Source organism: Lepidochelys olivacea (genome assembly GCF_965140295.1).
Source record: "Lepidochelys olivacea isolate rLepOli2 genome assembly, chromosome: 9".
NCBI classification, from domain to species: Eukaryota; Metazoa; Chordata; order Testudines; family Cheloniidae; genus Lepidochelys; species Lepidochelys olivacea.
The window spans coordinates 5,944,341-5,970,153 of NC_140419.1; the positions used below are offsets into that span (position 1 = coordinate 5,944,341).

General features: G+C 40.4%; 1 protein-coding gene across 6 annotated transcripts in view; it reads left to right on the forward strand.

Moving 5' to 3' along the window:
• Positions 1-25,813, forward strand: part of LRCH3 (leucine rich repeats and calponin homology domain containing 3) — a 101,297-nt gene that overhangs the window by 18,654 nt on the left and 56,830 nt on the right. For all 6 annotated transcript variants that reach the window (XM_084638275.1, XM_084638276.1, XM_084638273.1 and 3 more), the window contains exons 2-3: positions 18,249-18,393; positions 23,525-23,651. In XM_084638275.1, coding sequence (XP_084494401.1) covers positions 18,249-18,393; positions 23,525-23,651 — 272 coding nt within the window. The remainder of the gene's footprint in view (positions 1-18,248; positions 18,394-23,524; positions 23,652-25,813) is intronic.

The following is a 25,813-nucleotide window of genomic DNA, read 5'->3' on the forward strand; positions in this document are numbered from 1 at the left end:
CCAGCTGGTTTAATCTGGCCCTCGAGCTCCTGCTGGGGAGCAGGGTCTAGGGCTTGCCCTGCTTCTGCACTCCAGCCAGGGAGCAGGGTTGGAGGCCGCTCCGCATGCATGTGCTGAGGCTTCTGGAAGCAGCAGCATGTCCCCCCTCCAGCTCCTACATTAAGGGTCAGCCAGGGGGTCAGCCAGGGGGCTCTGCGCGCTGCCTCTGCCCCAAGCACCACCCCTGCAACTCCTATTGGCTGGGAACTGCGGCGAATGGGAGCTGCAGAGGCAGCGCCTGTGGATGGGGCAGTGTGCAGAGCCACATGGCTGCACCTCCACATAGGAGCCGGAGGGGGAACATACCACTGCTTCCTGGAGCTGCTTGAGGTACGCGCCACCCGGAGCCTGCACCCCTGACCCACTTCTGTGCCCCAACCCCCTGCTCTAGCCCCAGAGCCCCCTCCCACACCCTGAACTCCTCATTTCTGGCCCCACCCCAGAGCCTGCACCCCCAGCCAGAGACCTCACCCCATGCCCCTACCTCAGCCCTGAGCCCCCTCCCATCCTCTGAACCCCTTGGTCCTAGCCTGGAGCACCCTCATACACCCCAAATCCCTCATCCCCAGCCCCACCCCAGAGCCCGCACTTTCAGCCAGAGCCCCCTCCCGCACCCTGAACTCCTCATTTCTGGCCCCACCCCAGAGCCCGCGCCCCCAGCCAGAGCCCTCACCCCCTCCTGCATCCCAACCCCAATTTTGTGAGCATTCATGGCCCACCATACAAGTTCCATACCCATATGTGGCTTTTGGGCCAAAAAGTTTGCCCACCCCTGAGCTAGAGGGTGTTTTCTGTTCTTTGCTAGGGTACTAAAGTGAAATTTTCACTTGAGCAGCAAGAGTGAAACAGTTGCCTAGAGTTTTGCTCACCATGAGAGCTTTTCCACTTTGTCCTGGTCAGTGAGAGAGTAAAGATTATTCCTTCAGTGTTTTTGTAAAACTGACATCTTGACCATTGTTCACAAAGATGTTAAACCCTGATGTTTTGACCCAATTCCAATTCAAGTAATTGCATTCAGCCTACTGAGCACTGCCATCCCTGCCGTAAATGGAATACAGGGTTCTTCACTTCCTGTACTAAAAGTTTTCTACAGTGTTTCTGTTCACTGTTAAAATAGCTGTTTCTGCTCTGAAAGCAGTTTCAGTTTAGTGGGGATGAATGGATTCTTGTTTGTAGTTTTGGAATTTATCAGGTGAAATGCACTGTATAAATATTAATCTGTTGTGTTTCTGTTCTTGCTTTAAATTTCATTTTCTGGTGACTCCTTTACAAGTTGTCTTTATTTGCTTTATAGTTTAAGGCTTGTTTGATGTACCACAGTTAGTAGTCAGACATTATTTTAATAGAAATAGGTTTGTGCTTTTAGTGAGGCTATGTTAAACATCTTTGAATTGATCTAATCCTTTACTTGTGGGAACAAAAGTTCAGTCATATTTCAAGTATAAGTTAAGAATGTCACTCTTCATTTCATATGTCCATTGTTTATGAACAGTTTTGTTCATAAAGCATCTAGTTAAATCTTCTGATTTGCTTAACTTTCCTTACCCTTATCTGCTTTCTCAGTGTCAGATCTAGTACTTCCACATTTATTTTTAAATTTTGATAACATTAATCTCTTAAAATGTTATGCCTGCATATGTTTACAAATGTTGCCTTCTAAACTCTTGCATAGTGGTGCAAATCATCTTGAGTACGTTTCCCTTATGCTGCATATGGTCACTGGCTTCTTCTTTACTTCTCAGTACAATTAAAGCTTTTGGAGTTGGTTTAAAACGTGAAATTACCTGGACCTTCACTAACTCAAAGATTACCTCTCTTTCCATGAAGAATTCTGAAAGCTAAGATCAGTAGAGACATTCCTATTAAATCTACTGATTTAAATTCCAGGATAATTGTTCTGGCGTATTTTTTTCATAGCATTTTTGGTGTTAGAACTCACTTCCCTGTTGGTCCACCAGAGCTTGAGATTGTTGGCCTCCTCGTCAACCTCCTCCTGGTTCTGGCCGAAGTCTCCATCTATAATATGAGGAGGAGAATGTTGGACGAGAGGGTGCTCTGCGACTGCGGGGCCTATTTCTGTTCCTCCCTAGTTTCACGCATCCGGGCAGAGTTCCACTGGGCAGCGTCCGCTGGCTCCCTCGACAGCTTTGAGGAGCAGTGAGCGCTGTCTGGGGTTCTCTGCTCAGCATCCCCGTCCGGTATTCTCATTTTGAACCTCTGACCTTCACTCTGCTCCCTGTTTTTCATTAGTTGTCCCCCACAATCAGTTGTCCCTGGGTCCAGTAGTCCCTCCCGCTAGGCTGGGAGAGGGGCCTTTAGCAGTGGGTGGGCTTGCGCCCGCCTACCTCCCAGGTTTTCCAATTTTTTTTTTTTGAGATTGTTCGCTATCTGTTTATACAGGTGTCTGTCTGAATGAGGTTTTGGATGGGACTTGAATTATTTGACAGGTTTTAGAGTAGCAGCCTTGTTAGTCTGTATTCGCAAAAAGAAAAGGAGTACTTGTGGCACCTTAGAGACTAACAAATTTATTTGAGCATAAGCTTTCATGAGCTACAGCTCACTTCATCAGATATGAAGTGAGCTGTAGCTCACGAAAGCTTATGATCAAATAAATTTGTTGGTTTTGTCTCTAAGGTGCCACAAGTACTCCTTGAATTATTTGAGTTGATACTGAATCTAGGATTTTTCTGTTTACTTTGTAGTAAGTTTTTGGTATTCACTCTCAGTTTTTAAAGTTGTGTATGGGTTTAGAGGCTTGTACAATGAGCATGTGTTTGATAAATGCCAATATAGCTGTCCTTTCCTACTGTCCTTTCATGTCTGTCATGTGACATTTTAGTTAAACAAAGTAAATTTAATAGGTTTTGTTGAATAACTTCTGCTTTGAAATGACAAGTAAAAAACAAAAATTCATCTGGTCTAAATATAAGTTGCTGTCATTGAAGTGATAAGTCTTGTTTAGCCTAAAGTAACTTTTTTGTGGGTGGGGGGAGTTGTTCATTTACTGCACACTTCCTCTCTCTTCTAGCTTAATTCCATAGCTCACTTGTAAATTGAAACCTTGTTTTGTTGCAGCACAGTCTAGTATTTCTCTAGCAGTGGACCTGCAATGGGGTGTCAGGTTGCTGAGGATCATTAGTATGTTTTTCTAGAGTCATTATACTGATGTCATATTTTGGAATGCATGAACTAATTCCCCTCCGATTTTCTATTTCAAGAGTGTTACTCTGGGCTTTTGTTTTAAAAAAGTATTTGAAGAATTGTATTTTATTTTATTTCTAATTTGCTTTTATAACGTTAAACTAGAATAGTAGTGAAAACAGTACTCATGAAAGGTGCCTGATTGACAGCTATGGAAACCGAAGTCCTTTATCTACAGAGCAAGCAGAGTATGGACATAGCCCATGTGTCTTTCCTCTCATCACTCCAAGTGTGTCAAAACCTTGACTTCAAGGGAACATCTTTAGCAATGAGACTAGAGTTCTCATTTTCCTTATTCTTCTATTCCTTGACCCTTTTATGTTGAACCAGTTGTTCTAATTGCAGTCATGTTTTTTGTGGCTTGGAATCCTAGCTGAAGTGACACCATCAACCCATTTCACATGGGGCATCAAACAGCTCCAATGGTAACAATTCTGTTCTGAGCTTGATTTCTCCCAGAGGTGAAATCAGGCCTTGAATCATCTGTTCTCCTAAACAAGGATTTTTTTTTTAAAGCCCACCATCAGTAATGTTTTAAAAAGGAGATTGTCACTGTTTGTGATGTATGCTGCTAACTGTTCATTATAATGTTGGATGTTTATGAAAGGATACAGTGGTTCTCAACCTATTTATCATTGTGGGCCGCATAAGCAACTCTCTGTGCATTATGTGGGGCTCATTCACGCAATATATATACTACTTGTATGGCCCTGAGGATGTCACACGGGCCACACATGTGTTTTGATTGGGCTGCAGGTTGAGAACCACTGGGATAGGTGTAAGTCTATTCAGTGTTTTATTGAGAATGTAGCAATTATTTTGATTATAGCATTTTAAAAAAATTTAAATTTAAATTTTAAAAATTTAAAATATTCTGTATGAGGACGTGGTACTAAACTTTGGGAGCTGACCCCATAGTTTGTTGATTACTGCATAAATCTGTCCTTGTGTCCTTTAGAATGAAGGGGACCTTTATTGCTTCCAGAGTCTACATTTATTTGATATGCTTTGGCAATTGCCTTAGTTATATCTCCTCCTCTGGACATGTCTCTGTTTGACACAGGATATTCTTCATACATATCCTATATTGTTAATTTATGTCTCATCATTGAAGTGGCTTGTATTATATAGATGACTTGGCATACTTTCAGCTTTTTGTAGCATTCTGGCAATAATTGTCCTGTTAGAAATGGCAGCATTGTGTATGTAAAGCATAATAGGCTCTATTTGTTAAGAATGATGTCAGCATGTGGGATGGCCTCAAGGAGTCCATTAAAAGAACATAAATAAGCCTTTTGACTGCTAGGTTTTTTTTCACTCCGTAAAATACCATATTGTTGAAGACATCTGCTAGTGTCTGCAATGGAATGAGACAGATCTGGTGACCGAGTTATGCAGACTGATAAGCAGTATCCTATAGTGTCATAATTGTGGAGACACCCGGGTAGCAGCCACATAGAGCTACATTCTAAAACTAAGCATTAATGCCTGTTTTTTTTTGTATAAATACATGGTCCTTTCATGTAAAATTTCACAGTTAGTTTTTAGGACCTTTACATTTGCTATGCAGTCCTGGATGGTTTCTCTTCATAATTTTTAATAGGAAGATTTTGGAATTTGGTTCTGGCTGAAACTTTTCCTTGGCAGTCTGACTATCCATTGTCGATTTTAACATCTCCTCAAAAACATATGTGTTTACACAAAATGTGCATGTGAAAAGAGCCTGACTTTTGAGCAAACAGCACTCTAACCAGTTGGGTAGAGGTGAAGTGTTTACAAAGGGGGAGGGTTAATCTGGGCCATTCAAAACACCATTGTGGTCTTCAGTGTATTAAGGCTGAATTCAGCCTTAAAACACTGATTTCCTTGTATTAGGGAAATTGCATCTTATATCCTCTAAGAACTGAAATATGTGGAAATGAGTTTTAAAAACCCACATCATCTCAATCATAAGCATATTGGTAGTGATTATGGAGTGACTGCCAAGCCCACCCTGCCCTCATATCATCTTGTGGTCTGGTGCAGAGTCATGGGGGCAGCCGGTCTCTTGAGGTGGGTCTGGGGAAGAGAGGAGCTGTAGGAACACATAGGAAATGATAATGTGGTTGGGGAGATGGGGCGGGGGTCTGGATGACGTGAGGGGGATTCTCGGGATAGAGTGGCCAAGGGAGGGGCAGACATTTAAGAGCAGCCCAGGCCCACAGAAGGAGAAGTCAGGAGGAGATCACTGTTTGTCATGTGAGACTTGGAGTGCATCCACTTATTAGTATTCATTCTATAATACCTTAGTTGTGCAATGGCTCTGCGCGTATGAATTGGAAAAATAGGTCCCTGCTCCGAGGACTTTGTATTCTAAATAGGCTAGGAAGGGAAAACACGTGCAGGAGAGATGAGGTGGAAAGTATTTGAAGGACAAGGGTTACATTTTAAATGCAGATTTTCATGTCAAGCATTCTAGAATTGAGGTGTTCAAATCTATTTTAGAAAACCTGATAAAAGTTTGTTCAATTCTAAACTAATGCAATTGCAGCAAAACTCTTACCAACCAAGATGATTTTAATCTCCTTCAAGTTTTTGATGTGATGGTAGTTTAAGGCTAAAAGAAAACTGAATTTTGCAGTAATAGGAACTTCAATTTGGTATTCGTTTCCAAATAATTTACTCCTTGAAATTCTTGGCTAAAATGACATTATTAAATAATTTCCCTCCCCCCACCACTTGTTTTTTATATTTTCTTTATGAGAAAGGCTAAGCACTTGTCTGCATGCAGAGTTGTACCAGTTTAACTTAAGGTATAATTTTAAATCCATTTCACTAAATGGATCCAAAAAGCTATGGACATACCTCTCATTTTGGTTTAAACTAGGCTTATTTCAATATATCTTAAATAGATTAGGAATAGATTTAAGACAAATCAAAATAAGCCACTTTTAAACCAAAATAAGAAGGTCTACAACGGGGGGTTGCACTGCTTTAACTAAAGTGTTGCAAGTTTGTGTGTAGGGGAGGTCTAAGAGCTTGTTTTCTTGAGATGGGTGTTTTACAGTCATTTTATGCCCAAGTAACAGCAAATAGCAGTGAATAACAGGAAGGACTGCAGGTCAGCCTTCCATCTAAGAAAAGAACCTGTTCTCTTATATAATCAGCCTTTGTGAACCTGAGACCCCGGTTCATTTCACAGTGAAGCTTTCTTTCAATTTACTTCTCCTAGTTCATCTTATTTTAGCTAACTTGGCTCAGTGTTTTACTGCTGTATGAAGACAAAAAAAATCATCAGACTGTTGGCTAGGAGCCATATTCAGTGAGGGAAAGGAATGAAACTATTAAACTAGGTTTTTCTGGAATTCCATGGGAGAAAGCTCCAATTCCTGGAGGTACAGCAAATATTAAATTTTGTAATTTCAACCTTCATAAGGAAAGGTTAGGGTTAATCTGTGCTCTCCACTACTAATACTCATCTCCACATCAATTAAGCTGTCACTGTTGTATCATTTCAAGACCTAAAAAACATTTTCAGGATGGTCTGATATGTCACTCTGCTCAGATACTATAGTGAAGGGCAGCAGCTGAAAGCCCCAAATTAGAATTTCACCTGTAAAATTCTCCTATTGTATCCTGTTCTTTAGGTAGCCCACTCCTGAGGCCCAGCTTTCAGATCGTCCATCTTTCTTGTTCAGAAATCTCTTTTGGTGCTACTGAACTCTGCACCCTAATCATTTGAAGGGGTTGTTGCAGTTGAGCCTGAAATGTTTTCTTTGCTCCACCCACTCCCCACCCTTAAAGGATACATGCTCCCTGTGCAAAACACACATCCCTAGGGAGCAAAAGATTGGGATTAAGTCCTGCCCACATCCATAAAATAATTGTGCTAGTCTAAGGAAAGCTGTGTGTGTGTTGTTTTAAATGTGCATGTAAGGGAACCTGAGTGAAAAGTAAAATTCTGCAGAACTGTTCAACTCATCCAGGTTGCTGGTTTTCCTGTTCCAGGGCCTACTGAAACATAAGCAAATGATGTCTAACAACTTTTAGCAGTTTTCTTTTCCTTATAAGGACCACAGTTCAATACCCTTGCCTGCTGTGCTTGCCAGCAGTTATACAGTTGCTCTAGCTTTGTTATGTAGATCCCATTCAACCTTTCTTCCTTCAGCAAACAGGAAACAATATTATTTTTTGACAATGGAAAACTATTATTCCGCAAGGAAGAGAAATAGCATTTCTCCTGAGTTATGTTTCTGATTGGGATGTTTACCTCTTCTACTATGGGTATTCATATTGATGGCTGAATTACTTACTTTGTGAACAGCATTCTCCACTTTCAACTACAGCTTATCTTCAAACTGCGTTATGTATGTGCTATAAAATATATGTTTGTGACATATAGTATTTAGTATTTTTCACGGTAACACCCATGAGGTTTTCACTAATGTGAGGTTATACCACAGAAAAATCTACATTAAAATGATTAAAAACAACAAAAAGAAGGAAAATCAGAGTTAATGTTGAAACTGCATCCATGTGTTACTCTTTTGGTGTTGGATATTGCGGAGTTTTCCATAATAACGCTATGTAAAGGACTGTATCTATGCCTAATTGGATGAGACTTCTTACCTTTATTAATTTTTGTACACCGTGTTGGTTTAATAATGAGTAGGTCTGGTCAGAAAACAAGAATTCCACTTCTCTCACACACACAAAAATGGAGGTTTTGAAATTTGTCTTTGTTCTGATATGAAATGAAGCTGAGACTTTTTGAAAATTTTTATGAAAAAAGAGAGAGATCCTCCCCACAGAATAGGCAATCACCCAGGTGAATGCCCTCACCACTGCGCTACTGGATATTCAGGTGTGAGTGGGTGTCTCTCAAGGTCATAGATACAGTATGTTAATTGTGAAAGGCAGCATGGCTATATGTATGAGACTTGGGTTTGCCATATTAGAGACAATGGTCTATTCCCAGCTCTGCTTGAAGAGATGGTGCAACTTCTTGATTACCCCACTGGGACAATGTTGCTTGCCTTTCTCCTAAGATAGGAGTGTATGGTTTTGCTCAACAGTGGCTGTGGAGGGCACAGAATTAACACCAGTCAGCAGGGTGCTGGAACAATTTTTATAGTGGGTGTGCTGAGAGCCATTGAACCAACCTGTAAACTCCGTATATAATGGAAACCACTTCAAGCCAGGGGGTGTTGCTGCACTCCTAGTTCCAGCACCTATGCCAGTCAGAAGAACTAGCACTAAAACTCATAGTTTCCCACGGTTTCCAATTCAGCATTCCTTCCCCTGACTTAAAGGAATAGCTATTTGTGTCTTGTCTGGTGTTCAGGCTGTGTGGGCCAGGGAGCATTTTCTATGTAGTGGAAGGTCAATGAGGTCTAGAGCATGCTTAGTGTAAATAGAATATTCAGAGATTTTAGCACAGTGGTTACCAAACTTTTTACTAAGATGACTTTTGTTCATTTTGTGTTTGTTTGAGGGTTGTTGGTTTTTTGGATCTGCCATTACATATATGCACCCTCTTCACCAGCACTGCAATCTAATCCCAGCTCATTGTGGAGGAGAGGCCCTGAGCAGGAAGTAGGGGGTCAAAGAGTGAGCCTGCCCCACAGCAGCGGCTCCTCTCCTATGGGATTAGGCTCAGCTTCCTGCTTCAGCCATTGAACCTGGCGCATGGGGTCGCAGCACCACTCAGATTTGGCCTACCATCTCTCCATGATGTCAAAAGCTGGGACAGGAGCTGCCACGGCAGAGAGGGCCTCCCCTCTACACTGGACCAGGAGAAGTGCATGCTTGCCTAGGGCCCAGGGATGGGTTACTCTAGCTATAGATTTGGTGGCCCATCTGTGACGCGCTGGTGGGTTGGAACCCATCATTTGGGAAACACTGCTTTAACAGCCAGAGTCTAGCAAGCTGCACATGTACAAATGATTATTTTTCAAAGGTTTATGATTTAGCCAAATTATAAAAATCACTATTTGCTCTGCCTTTGATAAGGTAAACCAGCAAATACTTATTTAAAATCTAAAAGTATATATGTGTTAAATTTATGACTGGCACACTAGACAATACATTTTTAATGCACTGTAGTATAGAGGACTGATCATGGGACTTGGAGCTAGTCACTACTGAGTTCCAATTACAGCATTACTGCAGTTTCCATTTGGACAAATCACTTACACTGTTTTACAGATGAGGAAAGTGAGGCAGAAAGGTTAATACGTAAAGCCCATAATGCTGTAGGTATCAGCATGTTGGAGGCATATGATTACAAAATGCTAGTCCCCAAAAGCAGCTAAGGCATAGTTCAATCCAATCTTCCAGCAGAGAGAGAACTATCTTAACCAGGTGGTGGGGGCTGGCTACCATGTTTTCATCATGTTCCCCAGCACAATTGTTCCTACTGTATAGATGGTCTCTTAGTTTCTGAGTAGTGGGAGGAGGTATTAGTATTTATTTGAAACAAAAAGCTGGTATTAACCTAACTATAGCAGACCTGACAGTCTTCTGTAATACTGTACTTTGAAGATATAAAGTGCTGTGTGCTTATTACTAAATTATATTTATGGTCAACACCTATTCATAAATGAGCCAGTATAAAATTGTTCTAATTAATTGAAACACGAGAGAAATATAATTATTTCTAAATTACACATTGCTCTATTCAGCACCTAACTGTGTTGTAATTATACAATATATGCTTGCAGAATAAACCACTGAAGTCACTAACTTTGTGGTCAGATTATTACTAACTGCCTGCAGCAGGGTTTCTTGTTCCTTCCTCTGAAACAGCTAATACTGGCCACTGTCAGTGACAGGACACCGATCTAGATGGATCACTGATCTGAACTAGTATGGCAATTTATATATTCAGCAGGGCTCTGTGCAGAGGCAGGGATTTGCCCATATGGAGCAGCTTGCAAGATTGGGGCCTAAGTTTACAACCCTGCTTGTAGTTAGTTATTTTTTGCCACATACAAATATCAGGTCCAAAGCTCCAGCTGTTCTAATGTGGGTCAGATTTTGCTCCTAATGAGCAGAAACTGTTTCCATTAATACTGATTACTTTAAAAAAATCAAATACAATAACTCAAAACAAAACATTTTTTGTAGAATATTCTATAACAAGAGTCTAAATGGAGGAGAGAGAAATTTAAAGCCAAAACAAATATTCCAAGTTAACACTTCTGTTTCTCAGTTGTCCTTCAGGATTTACCAATATTGGAAGAGTGCCCCAAATGAATAAACATCAATATTCCCATTACCAATATTAGCCGTTTTAAAAGGAGATTTAGTAACAGGTATTTGTGCCCATTTCAATCCTCCTTTTCTATGGTCAGTTCACACATCAGGGATTTATATGTAACACCCGCCATCTGCAAAAAGAGCAAGGAAATTGTTCCAGCCAAAACAAGAACACAATTTCTACCACAAATAGACCAGGTGTGTGAATCCTGTCTTTCTAACACTGTGAAACATCTACAACTGAAAATTAAAAATGAAAGACCATTTGTCAGTTTGTTACTGAGACATAAAAATTCTGCGTTTGAGAAGAACATTGAGTGTGACTACTGTTAATGTATTGCAGCATGGGTGATGTGTAATATTGCACTCAGACCTGTGCAATATCTTGGCAAAATGAGCTGAACTAAGAATGAATGAATGGTTAAACACTGTCAGATTCTCCCAGTCATGCCTTGAATTCCATTTCAAATAAATGTCAAGAACTTGCAGAGTGTCTCATCCTAAATGATGTTAAGTGATATGTCTAACCTTGGTACGAAAGCACTTGAAGAAAGTTCATGCTTGTGAGGGATTGGTGGGGAGGAGTTGAGTCAGGGAGAGAAATTCTGAATAGACTGAAGGTGTTAGTGTTAGATTTTGCTTTTAAAAAATAGGCGTTAATACTGAAAATATTGATGCAGTATGAAGCAAGCAGGAAGAAATGAGATCAGTCCTCTTGTGTCAGGAAATCCTCCACATGTGAAACTGGATATTGTCAGTTGAGACCTTCCTAATGCTTGTAAGGTAAAGGAAAATGTTCTAGCAGATTGAATAGCTCTGACTGACTCTCACGAGTGGGTGAGTTCAGAGACCAAAAAACAGTGTCCTCACATTTGAGACCTACCAAATCATGTTTATAACATTCAGAACAGTAATCTCCCATTCTCTTACACAAGAGAGAGGAATTGGTGCCATACCATTGGATATATTCATCCTGTTAGGATTATGCACTCCTTCTTTTCTGTTTCATATTCTTATAAAAATAATCCATAAAAATCTTATTAAGGACACAGTTCACTGTACCCAATGATCCTCCAAGGTGGTAGAAAGAATTAAAAATAAACAAAAAATCCATGTTTATTTACAACTGGACCAAAAAAAATTGATGATTTCAGTAATGGATTTGATAGTTTTGTTCTAAAGATACTGTATCAAAGTTGAACTGTCAAACATCAAGATATTCTTCAAAAGGAACAATTTGTGACCAATCTAGAGGATGTTATAACCTAGGAAGGTAATCCCCAAAGGAGCAGGCTGGCTGTTTGGGGAAATGGTCACAAATGAGTTTGTTCAGATCAACAGTTGAATTCATGTACAGAGTACATCAATTAGTGCATGAAAGTTATACATTAATGTTTTATGAGAAGCTGGTAACAGTAGGGTCTGTTCCTAATTACTGTCACCATTGTGGAAATATTGAGTCAGTCATGGTCTTAAAAGATGTAAACACGAGGGAACCAAAGTTATTTAATGTAGTTCCAGACTTTGAACATGTAATTCCTCACAGAACTACTATACTGTGTTTCCTTTTCGATGTTTGTTCATCCTGCTATTTCCCCTGTTCCCTTGTACTAGCCATCTACCATATACATTTTGGTTGCTGAAATGATAGCTCTTGTCATCTTACCTTTATTGTTTATAGTGTCTATAGCATTGTGTCCCTTGGGTTGTTCACTTTAGACTAGACCAGTGGTTCTCAGACTGTTGGTCAGGACCCCAAAGTGGTTTGTGACCCCATTTTAATGGGGTCACCACTACTGGTTTAGACTTTCTGGAGCCCGGGGTTGGAGCCCAAGCCCAAGCCCCACTGCCTGGGGCTGAAGCCCGAGGACTTCAGCCCTGGGCAGTGAGGCTCAGGTTACAGGCCCCCTGCCTGGTGCTGAAAGCCTTTGAGCTTTGGCCCCCGACCTGGGGTGGTGGGGCTTGGGTGAGCTCAAGCTTCAGTTCCTCCTCCTGGGGTCATGTAGTAATTTTTGTTATTGGAAGGTGATTGTGGTGCAATGAAGTTTGAGAACCCATGGACTAGACTTATTTGAGAATGCTTGTGAACTGCCTGCCATACTGCTGCATGTATGCTTGTATGCTGATGTTTTAGACAAAGCAGACCATCCTCTTGCCCTTAGAAGCGAATCATCCTGCACTAAAATATTTTGGTATCTTTATGCCATTCTTCTTTGAATGTAGTGAGAGCTTTTATCTAATATACGTGAAGCAACTGTAAATATATTGTCTGCATGTCACATGTAAAATTGGATTTTCTGCCTTTCAGGACAAGACCCTGATTAATATGGAAAACACTATCAGTCTGACCCTGTTATGAAACTTTATTTTTTATTGATATGGATAGGTTTTTATCTTTCACAAAGAACTTAGTTTCCAAAGAACATTTCCTTTTTGCTAAAGTCCCACATGATCTTCCCAGAAAACTGACCTATTTTTAGCAACCTACAAGATCCTGTTGTACGGCAGATTAGAACAGCAATTCTAATCCATGAAAGGTCAACCTGAATAAAAGTAATTCCCATTCCAAAGTACAGTAGTCCATATTTAACTAATACATTCACTCTCAATAATTGTTGAGCAGTTGCTCTTTGATCTCTTGTAGAAGAATTGATGGGTAGTGAAACTTCACTAATTTATATCAGTGACTGTATTTATTACATATTATTGAATTTTGTCAAATAAGGAAGTGAACAAACATTAAATTAGGTAGAGATAATGCATTATAAAATATATTTTGTTTGCTTAATTTGACTATTGTCAATTAATAAATGAAACTATTGTATTAGTAGAAGTATTATAGTGTGTCTTGTAAAAATATTGAGGTCTCAGTAATAACAAGGCCTTCCTAAAACACTTTGGCATTAAAAGTTTTGCTGAGAAATGGGGAGCCAGCTGTTTGTGTGAATTTTGTGATGTGCAGATTAGAGGTGACAATGAAATTTCTGCAGTCTCTGTTTCTTTAGTGCTACTTCCACTTTATTTTTATGTCCTCTTCAGCAGAAGAAGAATATATGAGATTTTAGGACACTTTTTTCCCCCAATAAAATCCCTTAGCCTTTGTCTGTGTTCTTATACATACACACTTTTCCCTTTTTGAAATGTACCATGAAGTGCTATGCTGCAAATCAACTTTAATACGTGTATGACCAGTCACTTCATTGTTCTTTATAACTCTTCTCTCCTGTTTTTGCTAGAGCTATTCTCTTCACTTAGGGATTTTGTTTTGTTAAATTGTTTCCGAATAGGACTACTGTATTGCCTAAATGATTTATTGGTCTGATTGTTCCAGACGGGGGAGGGTAGTTTTCAGAGGAATCTGCCAATTAGACTAATGACGCCACCATACAAAATGCAAAATTCCACTTAATTGACAAAGCTAAGAAGGTGGGGGCACTGAGCTGGCTTGGATTAACTGGAATTTTAAATGAAGAGGTATTGTATGTACATTTGTTGGACCTTCATAATTTGCACGTGAAACACTTAATTTGCAGTTTTCACATTCACAAATGGTCATTTTGATTTTCTGCTATAACCTTTCCTCTGTCAGGCTCTTGAGGTGCTCGGTCCAATTAAGCAGTTCCTATTTTACAGTCATCTTGGACTCTTCTTGTGGCAGTGCCTTTCTCCCCTCGCAATATATGATGTCTTTCTGCTCTTGCCTAGGCTCTTTCTAGACTTTCTGTAAAGCAAGCCTGGAGCAGAGGATGGCAAACTGGTGACTTCCATTTGAGTAAAACTGCTGCTGCCCCATTAACTAATCTTTAATTAATCAGGCCTTCTTTTGATGATTTAGAGTCCATGCTTCTACCTCAACTCAATTATGTTCTGAAGATCTTGTAAAAATAAATCCAGTTGATCAGATTTCTATTGAATTCCTACTGTGCTGAGATATATAGAGTTGTAAAAGTTACACTAAATTTAGGCAAGCCTTGTTTGAAAAATGTGAAGCCTTTGCTTTACACATGCTTTGGTGGCTCTGTTATGCTAATTTATATACAGTTTACTAACATTGAATGTATTTTGCAAGATTCCTTATTCTTCACACTTAATCGTGCTTTTGCAATGACTTCTTCCTTCAGAAAATACGGAAACAAAGCTCTTCAGAACATCAGTATTCTGTACTGTTTATTCATATGCTTGTGATCTGAACAACAAAATAAAGCCTGTTTTGATTTGTTTTAAATGCTGGTTAGTAAAATTCAAATGCAACCAAAATCAATCGAGACTTCTTATGTCAGTTGTCAAACTCATTCATTCCATTGCTGCCTGGCCTCTTCTGCCAGAAAATGAGACTTGTTAATTGAGAGAGCTGTTTCCTTTTTAAAATGGTTAATAAAATCTTCTTGACAGCACATCTGTGTGAAGGAGGGAAAGAAATAAATGTGTGTTGGAAGGAGTTGAGTGTGTGATTGAGATAATGACAGTGGGATTGGTGGCGGTGGTGGGTTTGCCCAAGAAACATGAACAAAGTCTTAAACCTTGTAGGTGACATTGATTTTGTAGTAATTATTTAAAGGAACTAGAGTGGACATAAGCTATTTTAGCTTCTGGAATGAGTGGATATTTAAACAGGTATCATGTTTGTATATCTTTTAATTATACTCTGCGCCTATTTCTTGTTTGAACTTTTTTAATAATTGGAGGCAACTTGACCTTCCTTTCTTTTCATATGTTATGAATGTCACAGTGCAGTTGTGCTTTAGCATATGGCAAATTTGTGTATCTAAAATATTTTTAGTGTACTGCAGATTTTAGTGATTTCTAATAACATAATTGGCTATCCTCAATGCCCAGTTTATGGTATTTTTCTGTTGTGTTGAGATACTTTATTTGTTTGGAAATAGCTTTTCTCATGTTACGTTTTAGTACAGTATTGGAGCAGAAGGGTTCCCAATGGGGATGTGATAGTTTTGGGTAATACAGAGTCTTATGTATCTGTAGCAGTTATATAGTTTTTGCCAAGTTTTCTTTCTTGTTTGCTATCATTTTTCAAAAAGGAATGCTATCGTGAATCAGACAAACTGTGGGAGAAAAGAACAAGAACTTTTGGAAAGGGAAATGTCTAGAGCAGGGGATCCCAAAATGTGGTTCTTGTAATCATTGGTGGTACATGAGCTTGATGTTCCATCATTCATTTCACAGCAATTTTTGAGAAGGTGGTACGTGCACCAATAAAGTTTGGGAGCTGCTGGACTAGAGCATCACTGGGAGAGGTCTTGTGCTGAGTCTGATTGCTTATGGCATAAAGACTTTTTGAAATTGTGTGCTATGACGGTGCAAGAAGCATAGAGAAGTTTATTTGATTCCATTAGCATCTACAGGTGCTTGAACATCTGAACTGTTCCAGGTGTTGAAGAGCATGGTTAATCCAGGATGTATCCACTTGGGTACAGAGTCAACTATTGCATACAATGAGATGTGTTCAAGCTAGTTCAGTCTGATTTTAAGGAATCTTAGCTGTGAATTCTCTCGCCCTTGGTAGCAGAACCATGGATGGAGAGAGTGATGGAAGAAGGAAGGCAGGGACAAATAAGGAGTCTTTCCTGCTTGAGTTTCAGCCTGGTTTTGGAGGGGCTGGAAAAACTTTGAGCAACAACCTGTGAATTGGACCTGTTCCTCACTGTAGAGACAGCTGTTCCATTATTGTCAATTCCGTTTGAGAAAGTAGGGTGCCAACATCTCTTACTTGACAGCTGCTCAAGAATTTGTTTCTTGACTGAAAGAATGTCAGTTACCACCCTGTATTGAATCTCCCAGCTGAGATGGCGGGGGAAGGAGGAATGTTATTGATAAAGTTAAATAGTAGTAATTCTCACAGTAGCTGGAGTCTTCCAGTTTTGTAAACCGCAATCAATCTAGCTTTAGTCCTGGATATGATGCAAACAGTGCACTGGTTGCCTTGCTGGTTGATCTTTCTCATAGTGGATAACCGGATGTCTTTGCAGATTATTTTAGGTCTATCAGCATATTTTGATACGATTGAAGACAAGCCTACAGGAATGGATGGAGTTGCTAATTTGTGACTCCTATCTTTCCTGACATGTTTATCCCAAAGATTCACTTGCAAGCCTCTTCAGGGTTCTACTTCGTTGCCCCAGCTGCCCAATGAGAGGCTGTTAGGGAGAGACTTGTGGGGTGTGATACCCCTAGCATTGTTTCAGTTTTATTGGACCAGGATGTGTATTTGAGTGATTCACTCAATGTCTGATCAAGATTAGGATTTAATATGACTGATATCGTAGCTCTCCGATATTCAACCTAGTTTAAACTAAGGTTATGCTTTTAGACTATGGGAAGCAGCTGAAGGAAAGGGCAGCAGTTATTCCATTATTCCATCTCCTTTGATTATGTGAGTGTGTGTCTGCCATTTGTCACTTAAGTTCACAGTCTTGGTGTTTTAATTGTATGTCAAGCTAGCAGATTTGTCATGACTTTTCTTTTTCTCCCATCTGCACATCATGAAGGCTGCAACATTTTAGATCTATTGTGGCCTTTGCTACAGTTAGCCATAATCATACCTTGAGATTGGATTACTGAAATGCACTCTACATGACGTTCTACCTGAAGACCATTCTAAAACTTCAGCTTGCACAGATGTAGTGCCTACTTAAATAGCAGTGCTTCCTTTGGAGGCAGGGGATGAGGGGGCACTTTACTCCTGGACTCTATGACCTGAACTGGCTTCCAGTTTTTCTGGGTACAATTTTAAGTAATGGTTTAGATGTATAAAACTCTAATGAGTTGGGTCCTGTCTACCTTAGAAGCCATCTCTCATCATAAGATATGCACAGTTGAGATAAGCAGAGGCACACAGGCTAAACAACCTCCAGGTTCAGCCCGGAAGAATCTGATGGCAGGGCATTTTCAGTAAGGGGGGCCCCTCTACTTTGAAAGTGACCTTCACGACACATTGCGAGGCCTATCTGATTTGCCAGGCTTTCAAGAATAGACTGCATTGTTGGGTGGGTTCTGTGAAGGCTAAAGAAATAGGAACTGTTGGCCCTAATGTGGATAAAAAAGTTGCTATGGTTCAGTTTACCTTGTAAGCTTCGTATTCCTTCTTTTAACCTTAGTGTGACGTGACTTTAGGGTGGGCATGGTTTATAATTCACAATTAATACATAAAATGATGTTAAATTTGTTTTTTCTCATGCACGATAATAGTTTGGGCTGACTAGAGAGCTCTGCTTTGGTAAATGTTTGCCCTTGTTTGGACATTGAAGAGGTGAAATGTCATGCAGTTTGTTAAACAGGCAGGTTCTCTAAAGGAAATTAGGACTGACACTAAACAACCTCTCTTGGCTTTGGTAATACATATACATTATTGTTAAGGGTTAGGGTGTATAAGGAAGCCATATGTTCTGGGCTATGTCCTTTGGTCTTTATAAACACAAGATTTTCCTTTTTCCCCCTTAAAAACAAAAAACCAAACAACCCCAGAAACTGTAACTACGGTATGCATCCGATGAAGTGAGCTGTAGCTCACGAAAGCTCATGCTCAAATAAATTGGTTAGTCTCTAAGGTGCCACAAGTATTCCTTTTCTTTTTGTAACTACATGATTTGTCATAACACACCTTTTACAGGCTTGATGCTGGTGACCATTATTATATTATATTTATAGCACCCACAATGTGCAAAGATACAATTCCTGACCCAAAGAACTCAGTCAAAGGTCATTTGGTGATTGTTTCTCTCTTCTTTTCTTTTTTTTTCCCCTTCCTCCAGATTTGTCACGGAACAGACTCTCGGAGCTTCCTGCAGAAGCTTGTCATTTTGTTTCCCTTGAGAGCCTTAACTTGTACCAGAACTGCATTCGTTATATCCCAGAGGCCATCCTGAACCTACAGTCTTTAACATTTCTAAATATCAGGTACCATCACATTTAAATCTTGATTTTAATATCCATGTTATAGATTCTTGCAACCTTTGGAGCATTAGAAGATAACACAAACCTAGTATATAACCTGTGTGTCTTGATATTACATGCCATCAGATTCACCAGTCTGGACCAGTCTCTACCAATTACCTCAATGAGGAGACATCAGATAGTAGTAATCTTAATTTTTGGCACTTCTGGATTCATGTTAACTACCTGAAATCTTCTTGTGCATGCTTGCTTCAAATCTTGGCAGCCACTGCTCCTTCTTTGTGATTTCAAACATATCCCATCTGGCCAGTATTGTAGATTTGAGGGCATAGGAAAGATAAATTGCCTACTTGTCCTCATTAACTAGTCTGGATTCCTTTTGCTCTCTCTCCATTTTATTTTTTTATGCAGGTCTGTAATGTGAAAGGATTTGTTTTTTGTTTTCTCTTCTTTCCTATGGGATCTTTAAATGACAGCTCTTGAGGTTCTGGATGATAAATTAAGTTTTCTGGGTACTATAAGTAATGAAAGAGGAAAGATGATCTCGTGGACAAAGCACGGGATTGGGACTCAGGAGATCTGAATTCTGTTCCCAGCTCTACCACAGGCTTACTGTGTGATCTTGAGCAAGTCACTGCACCTTTGTGCTTCACTTTCCTCATCTATAAAATGGTGACATCTACCTCATAAGGGTATTGATTGATTGATTGATGTTTGTAAAGTGCTTTGAGATTTTCTGGTGGAAAGTTCTATAGAAATGAAAGGGTATTTACTATTATTAGCATTAGTGGTACAAACACCAGCACCTGTTCATTACATGTTCTTCTTTCTCCTATTGCTGTGTGAAAGACCCATGTAAATGGCTAAAAGCCTGGCTGTGTGGGGGAAATGGTAAAAATAACTATACTCAAAGTCTTGTAAAAAGAAAAGGAGACTTGTGGCACCTTAGAGACTAACCAATTTATTTGAGCATAAGCTTTCGTGAGCTACAGCTCACTTCATCGGATGCATACTGTGGAAAGTGTAGAAGATCTTTTTATATACACACAACGCATGAAAAAATACCTCCTCCCACCCCATTCTCCTGCCGGTAATAGCTTATCTAAAGTGATCACTCTCCTTACAATGTGTATGATAATCAAGTTGGGCCATTTCCAGCACAAATCCAGGTTTTCTCACCCCCACCGCCCCCCGCCCCGCCCCTCACCACACACACAAACCCACTCTCCTGCTGGTAATAGCTTATCTAAAGTGACCACTCTCCTTACAATGTGTATGATAATCAAGGTGGGCCATTTCCAGCGCAAATCCAGGGTTTAACAAGAACGTCGGGGGGGGGGGGGGGGTAGGAAAAAACAAGACAACATACTAATCCACAGAGACCTCCCTACCAACACTACAAAAAGAAGGATTCTAGGTGGACTCCTCCTGAAGGTCAAAACAGCAGACTGGACTTCTACATAGAGTGCTTCCACCGACGTGCACGGGCTGAAATTGTGGAAAAGCAACATCACTTGCCCCTCAACCTCAGCCGTGCGGAACACAATGCCATCCACAGCCTCAGAAACAATTCTGACATCATAATCAAAAAGGCTGACAAAGGAGGTGCTGTTGTCATCATGAATAGGTCGGAATATGAACAAGAGGCTGCTCGGCAGCTCTCCAACACCACTTTCTACAAGCCATTACCCTCTGATTCCACTGAGAGTTACCAAAAGAAACTACAGCATTTGCTCAAGAAACTCCCTGAAAAAGCACAAGATCAAATCCGCACAGACACACCTCTGGAACCCCGACCTGGGATATTTTATCTACTACCCAAGATCCATAAACCTGGAAATCCTGGACGCCCCATCATCTCAGGCATTGGCACCCTGACAGCAGGATTGTCTGGCTATGTAGACTCCCTCCTCAGGCCCTACGCTACCAGCACTCCCAGCTACCTTCGAGACACCACTGACTTCCTGAGGAAACTACAATCCATCGGTGATCTTCCTGATAACACCGTCCTGGCCACTATGGATTTAGAAGCCCTCTACACCAACATTCCACACAAAGATGGACTACAAGCCATCAAGAACACTATCCCCGATAATGTCACAGCTAACCTGGTGGCTGAACTTTGTGACTTTGTCCTTACCCATAACTACTTTACATTTGGGGACAATGTATTCCTTCAGATCAGCGGCACTGCTATGGGTACCCGCATGGCCCCACAGTATGCCAACATTTTTATGGATGACTTAGAACAACGCTTCCTCAGCTCTCGTCTCCTAACGCCCCAATTCTACTTGTGCTATATTGATGACATCTTCATCATCTGGACCCACGGAAAAGAAGCCCTTGAGGAATTCCACCATGATTTCAACAATTTCCATCCCACCATCAACCTCAGCCTGGACCAGTCCACACAAGAGATCCACTTCCTGGACACTACAGTGCTAATAAACGATGGTCACATAAACACCACCCTATACCGGAAACCTACTGACCGCTATTCCTACCTACATGCCTTCAGCTTTCACCCTGACCACACCACACGATCCATCGTCTACAGCCAAGCTCTGCGATACAACCGCATTTGCTCCAACCCCTCAGACAGAGACAAACACCTACAAGAACTCTATCAAGCATTCTTACAACTACAATACCCACCTGCGGAAGTGAAGAAACAGATTTATAGAGCCAGAAGAGTTCCCAGAAGTCTCCTACTACAGGACAGGTCTAACAAAGAAAATAACAGAACGCCACTAGCCGTCACCTTCAGCCCCCAACTAAAACCCCTCCAACGCATTATTAAGGATCTACAACCTATCCTGAAGGATGACCCAACACTCTCACAAATCCTGGGAGACAGGCCAGTCCTTGCCTACAGACAGCCCCCCAACCTGAAGCAAATACTCACCAGCAACCACATACCACACAACAGAACCATTAACCCAGGAACCTATCCTTGCAACAAAGCCCTTTGCCAACTGTGCCCACATATCTATTCAGGGGACACCATCACAGGGCCTAATAACATCAGCCACACTATCAGAGGCTCGTTCACCTGCACATCCACCAATGTGATATATGCCATCATGTGCCAGCAATGCCCCTCTGCCATGTACATTGGTCAAACTGGACAGTCTCTACGTAAAAGAATAAATGGACACAAATCAGATGTCAAGAATTATAACATTCATAAACCAGTCAGAGAACACTTCAATCTCTCTGGTCACGCGATTACAGACATGAAAGTTGTGATATTACAACAAAAAACTTCAGATCCGGACTCCAGCGAGAAACTGTTGAATTGGAATTCATTTGCAAATTTGATACAATTAACTTAGGCTTGAATAGAGACTGGGAGTGGCTAAGTCATTTCGCAAGGTAACCTATTTCCCCTTGTTTTTTCCTACCCCCCCCCCCCAAGATGTTCTTGTTAAACCCTGGATTTGTGCTGGAAATGGCCCACCTTGATTATCATACACAGTGTAAGGAGAGTGGTCACTTTAGATAAGCTGTTACCAGCAGGAGAGTGGGTTTGGGGGGGGGGAGGTGGGAGAGAACCTGGATTTGTGCTGAAAGCAGCCCAACTTGATTATCATACATATTGTAAGGAGAGTGATCACTTTAGATAAGCTATTACCAGCAGGAGAGTGGGGTGTTAGGAGGTATTTTTTCATGCGTTGTGTGTATATAAAAAGATCTTCTACACTTTCCACAGTATGCATCCGATGAAGTGAGCTGTAGCTCACGAAAGCTCATGCTCAAATAAATTGGTTAGTCTCTAAGGTGCCACAAGTACTCCTTTTCTTTTTGTGAATACAGACTAACACGGCTGTTACTCTGAAACCAAGAAAGAGAAGTATTTAATTGCAACTTCTAATAAAGTACAGGGAATTTTCCTTTGAGTACATTGCTCTGGTAGCTTTTAAACAGTTTTTTACAAAACATAAATACATATGTCTACCTGTAATAAAAATTAATTTCCTGACCTGTAATATAACCGTGTTGTAGCCTATTATTGAAGTTCAACTCTATACTGCAACCTGCATTATTAAAACCAATGTTTTAAGAGGTATGCAGAACCCCTGTTCACAAACTAGTAATGGTACTAGTTAAGAAAAAACAAAAACATTTTGCATTATATCTGGTGTTACCCCTTTGCCAATTACTTTTTGCTTATCTTCCTTTTTTGCTTTATGATGTGCATTGTAGGAATAGGATGTGAGTCAGAGATGGATTTCCTATTGCTGTGATCTCCAACAGGTGTATTTCAAATTATTATCCCTTGATACCAGCTGCCATTAGTTCATGTACTGCTCAGGAGTAGGATTTTGTAGTGGGAAATTTAGACTCCACACACGAGAAGAACAATGCCATATTTTAATAAACTTGAGTTTAATATCTTGTTAAAATCTCCTTAAGGTAACATTAACTTTTCGCTAGTTTTCTAGTCATTTTCCAGTCTGATTGCTTCCGTTTACAAATAAATCATAGCATTCTCGTTTTATAAACCAACCTTTTCCTGTCTGATTCATTCACTGAGGTTGCAGTCCAGTTACATGACCTCATGTTTGCTTTGATGGTCATAAATTGTGATGTGTCAAATACTGCATTGTAACATGTCCAAATTCATTGTGACAAGGATTTCTTAAATGTTTATCACCATGATAATTGGCCCTATTACAAATTAAATAATTAAAACACACACTTAACATTTCTACTGAGCAAGTAATATGCTGATTCTACCCTACGCTGTTCCCCACATGCTAATGCGCAGTAAAAAAAAAAATAAGAAAATGGTATCTGCATGATGCATAAATATGACGAGACTCTGAAAGAGGAAGTAAGCTCCAGAGCCTAAAAGTCTCCTACAAAAATGCCCTATCTCCCCATCTGCCAGGAGTAGTACCAGATTCAGAGCTTCTGTTTACAACACATCTTGATAAAGCAAAGGATAAGAAAGATGTGTAAAGAAGAAACTGCGAGCTACCAGCTCACCTATAAATGTGTGTCGAAACTGACTTGATGCTCTTACATCCTGTCAAAATAGAGTACGTGATTTGGGGATTCTCTTATGTTGTGTTAAAATTGGTAAATGGTCTCTTCCCGTATTCTGACTTTTTTTTTTCCTACCCAAAAGTCGAAACCAGCTTTCAACATTGCCAGTACACATGTGTAGTCTACCGTTGAAAGTTTTGATAGCAAGTAATAATAAGTTGGTCTCACTACCTGAAGAAATTGGACAGCTCAGACACCTGACAGAGCTTGTGAGTATATACTTATTGTTAATAATTGCTGTTCAGTCCTTAATTTATAAATCATTTGCTCTAGTGGGTTTAAATTTCATTGAGATGAAATAGCTTTATTCAACTGAGGGAGGAAGGATGGTCCAGTGATTAGGATACTAGTCCAGGACTCATGAGACCAGGTTCAATTCTTTGATGTGCCACAGACTTCCTGTGTGACTTTGGGCAAGTCTCTCTGTGCCTCAGTTCCCCATCTGTAACATGGGGATAATAGTACTGCCCTGGCTCACTAGGGTGTTATGAGAATAAATACAGTTTAAAGGTTGTGAGGTGCTCAGATACAACAGTAATGGGGTCTAGATAAATACCTAAGATAGAATCAGAATGGAACTTTGTTTAAACAAATACAGTGCTACTAAGACATCCACATTAATTTATCATATATTCTGCATTCCAAGTAAAAGTTCCGTGTGGGTGAGTCCAGCTCCCTGCCATACACATATTATCCTATAAATAAGAGTATACAGTCCTGTAATAGCTAGTGTCTGATGTCCCAGGATCTCTCCGTATCTGGTAGAGACAGTTGCGAGTGGTGATATATATGGCCTTATTTGTTCATAGAGTGTAAGACCAGAAGGGATCAATAGATCATCTGGTCTGACCTGCTATATATCACAGACCATTTATTTTTGCCCAGTTACCCCTGTGTTGAGCCCAGTAACTTGAGTTAGACTAAAGCATTTCAGTCCTCAGGAGACTAACTGTTGTGTGCCACAGGCAGAGAACAGGAAAGAGTTAGGTGCCACTAATGCCCACGCCCCTGCAGTCTCAGGGAATTGGTTAGGTGGGGTATGCCCAAATGATCCTAGTAGGTGATCTATGCTTTATGGATTAAAGCAGTATTTTAGATAGAAACCTAATCTCATTGTAAAGACTTCAAGTGATGGTGAGTCCACCCCCAGCCCTGGTTAGATGTTCCAGTGTTTAATTATCCTAATTGCTGGGAAATTGCAGCTTATTTTAAGGTTGTGCTTGTCTAACTTCAGCTTCCAGCCATTGGATCTTGTTATGTCCTGGTCTGCAAGACTGCAAATCCCCCACTAGCCGATAACTTTTCCATGTAAAAATACCTGGACACAGTGGTCAGGTCACCTCTCACTTCTCTTCGATAAGCTGAACAGATTAACCCCCGTAAGATTCACATCATAAGATCCATCTTGAAGTGTGGACACCAGAACTGGACACAATATTCTAGTATTTGTAATGAATGCCTGAAAGCTCTAGCTAGAAATGTTGCCCTGATACACTGAAGTTCTACTGTACTTACTTCATTTTCCAGCTGTCCTAGAGTGGATCTGGGCTGGCTCACTCACTTCTTTAGCTTTAGCAACCTTTGCCAAGTTACAACAGTCAGACAAGGCTGTTGGATGTCAATTGTGAGGAACACCCTAGCCCTCGGAGGTACACTTGACATGGACATCAGTTTTCATGAACGTGTCTATTGGATGAGCTTTACAGGTCAGCTGTCCAAACCTGATACCTTAGGCTTGAAATTGGAATTTTATTTCTCCTAGCCTCCCCTGCCTCAGCAAAACTTATTTTAAGGCAGTCTTTATTCTTCTTGTTGTCCTGATCTTAGGGAGTGATATTTTATAGAGGTAGCCATGCCACCAGCTACCCATCCTGAGACATGTCGCCAGTTGGTCTGCAATGGCTTACTGAATATTTGCAGGTGTCCTGCGTATCTGCAGGACATTCCACTTATCTGCCACCCAGGGATATTCTTGGTGGGGATTGGTCGCTCCTATACAGATAGCTATCTTATTTTTTTTCAAATACTTCAGCTTTTAATTTAGTTTTTCAGTGTGTTTATGAAACTTGTGGATTTAAAAAACAATCTAGTCAACTTGACATGTTGGAGACAATTGCAATGGAATCTTGATAAGTGTGTAACTCATATTTGGGAATGGCATATAATTACAAAAGTACGTGTATTCTTTAATGGGAGAGACAAGGACAGCAAGGTAATATCTTTTATTGGACCAGCTTCTGTTGGTACAAGGGACAAGTTTTCAAGCTTCACAGAGCTCTTCTTCCTGGAAAAAGTAAGCAGAGCATCTGAGCTAAATACAAGGTGGGACAGATTGTTAAGCATAAGGGATTCGCATGTGCACGTTTCAGGC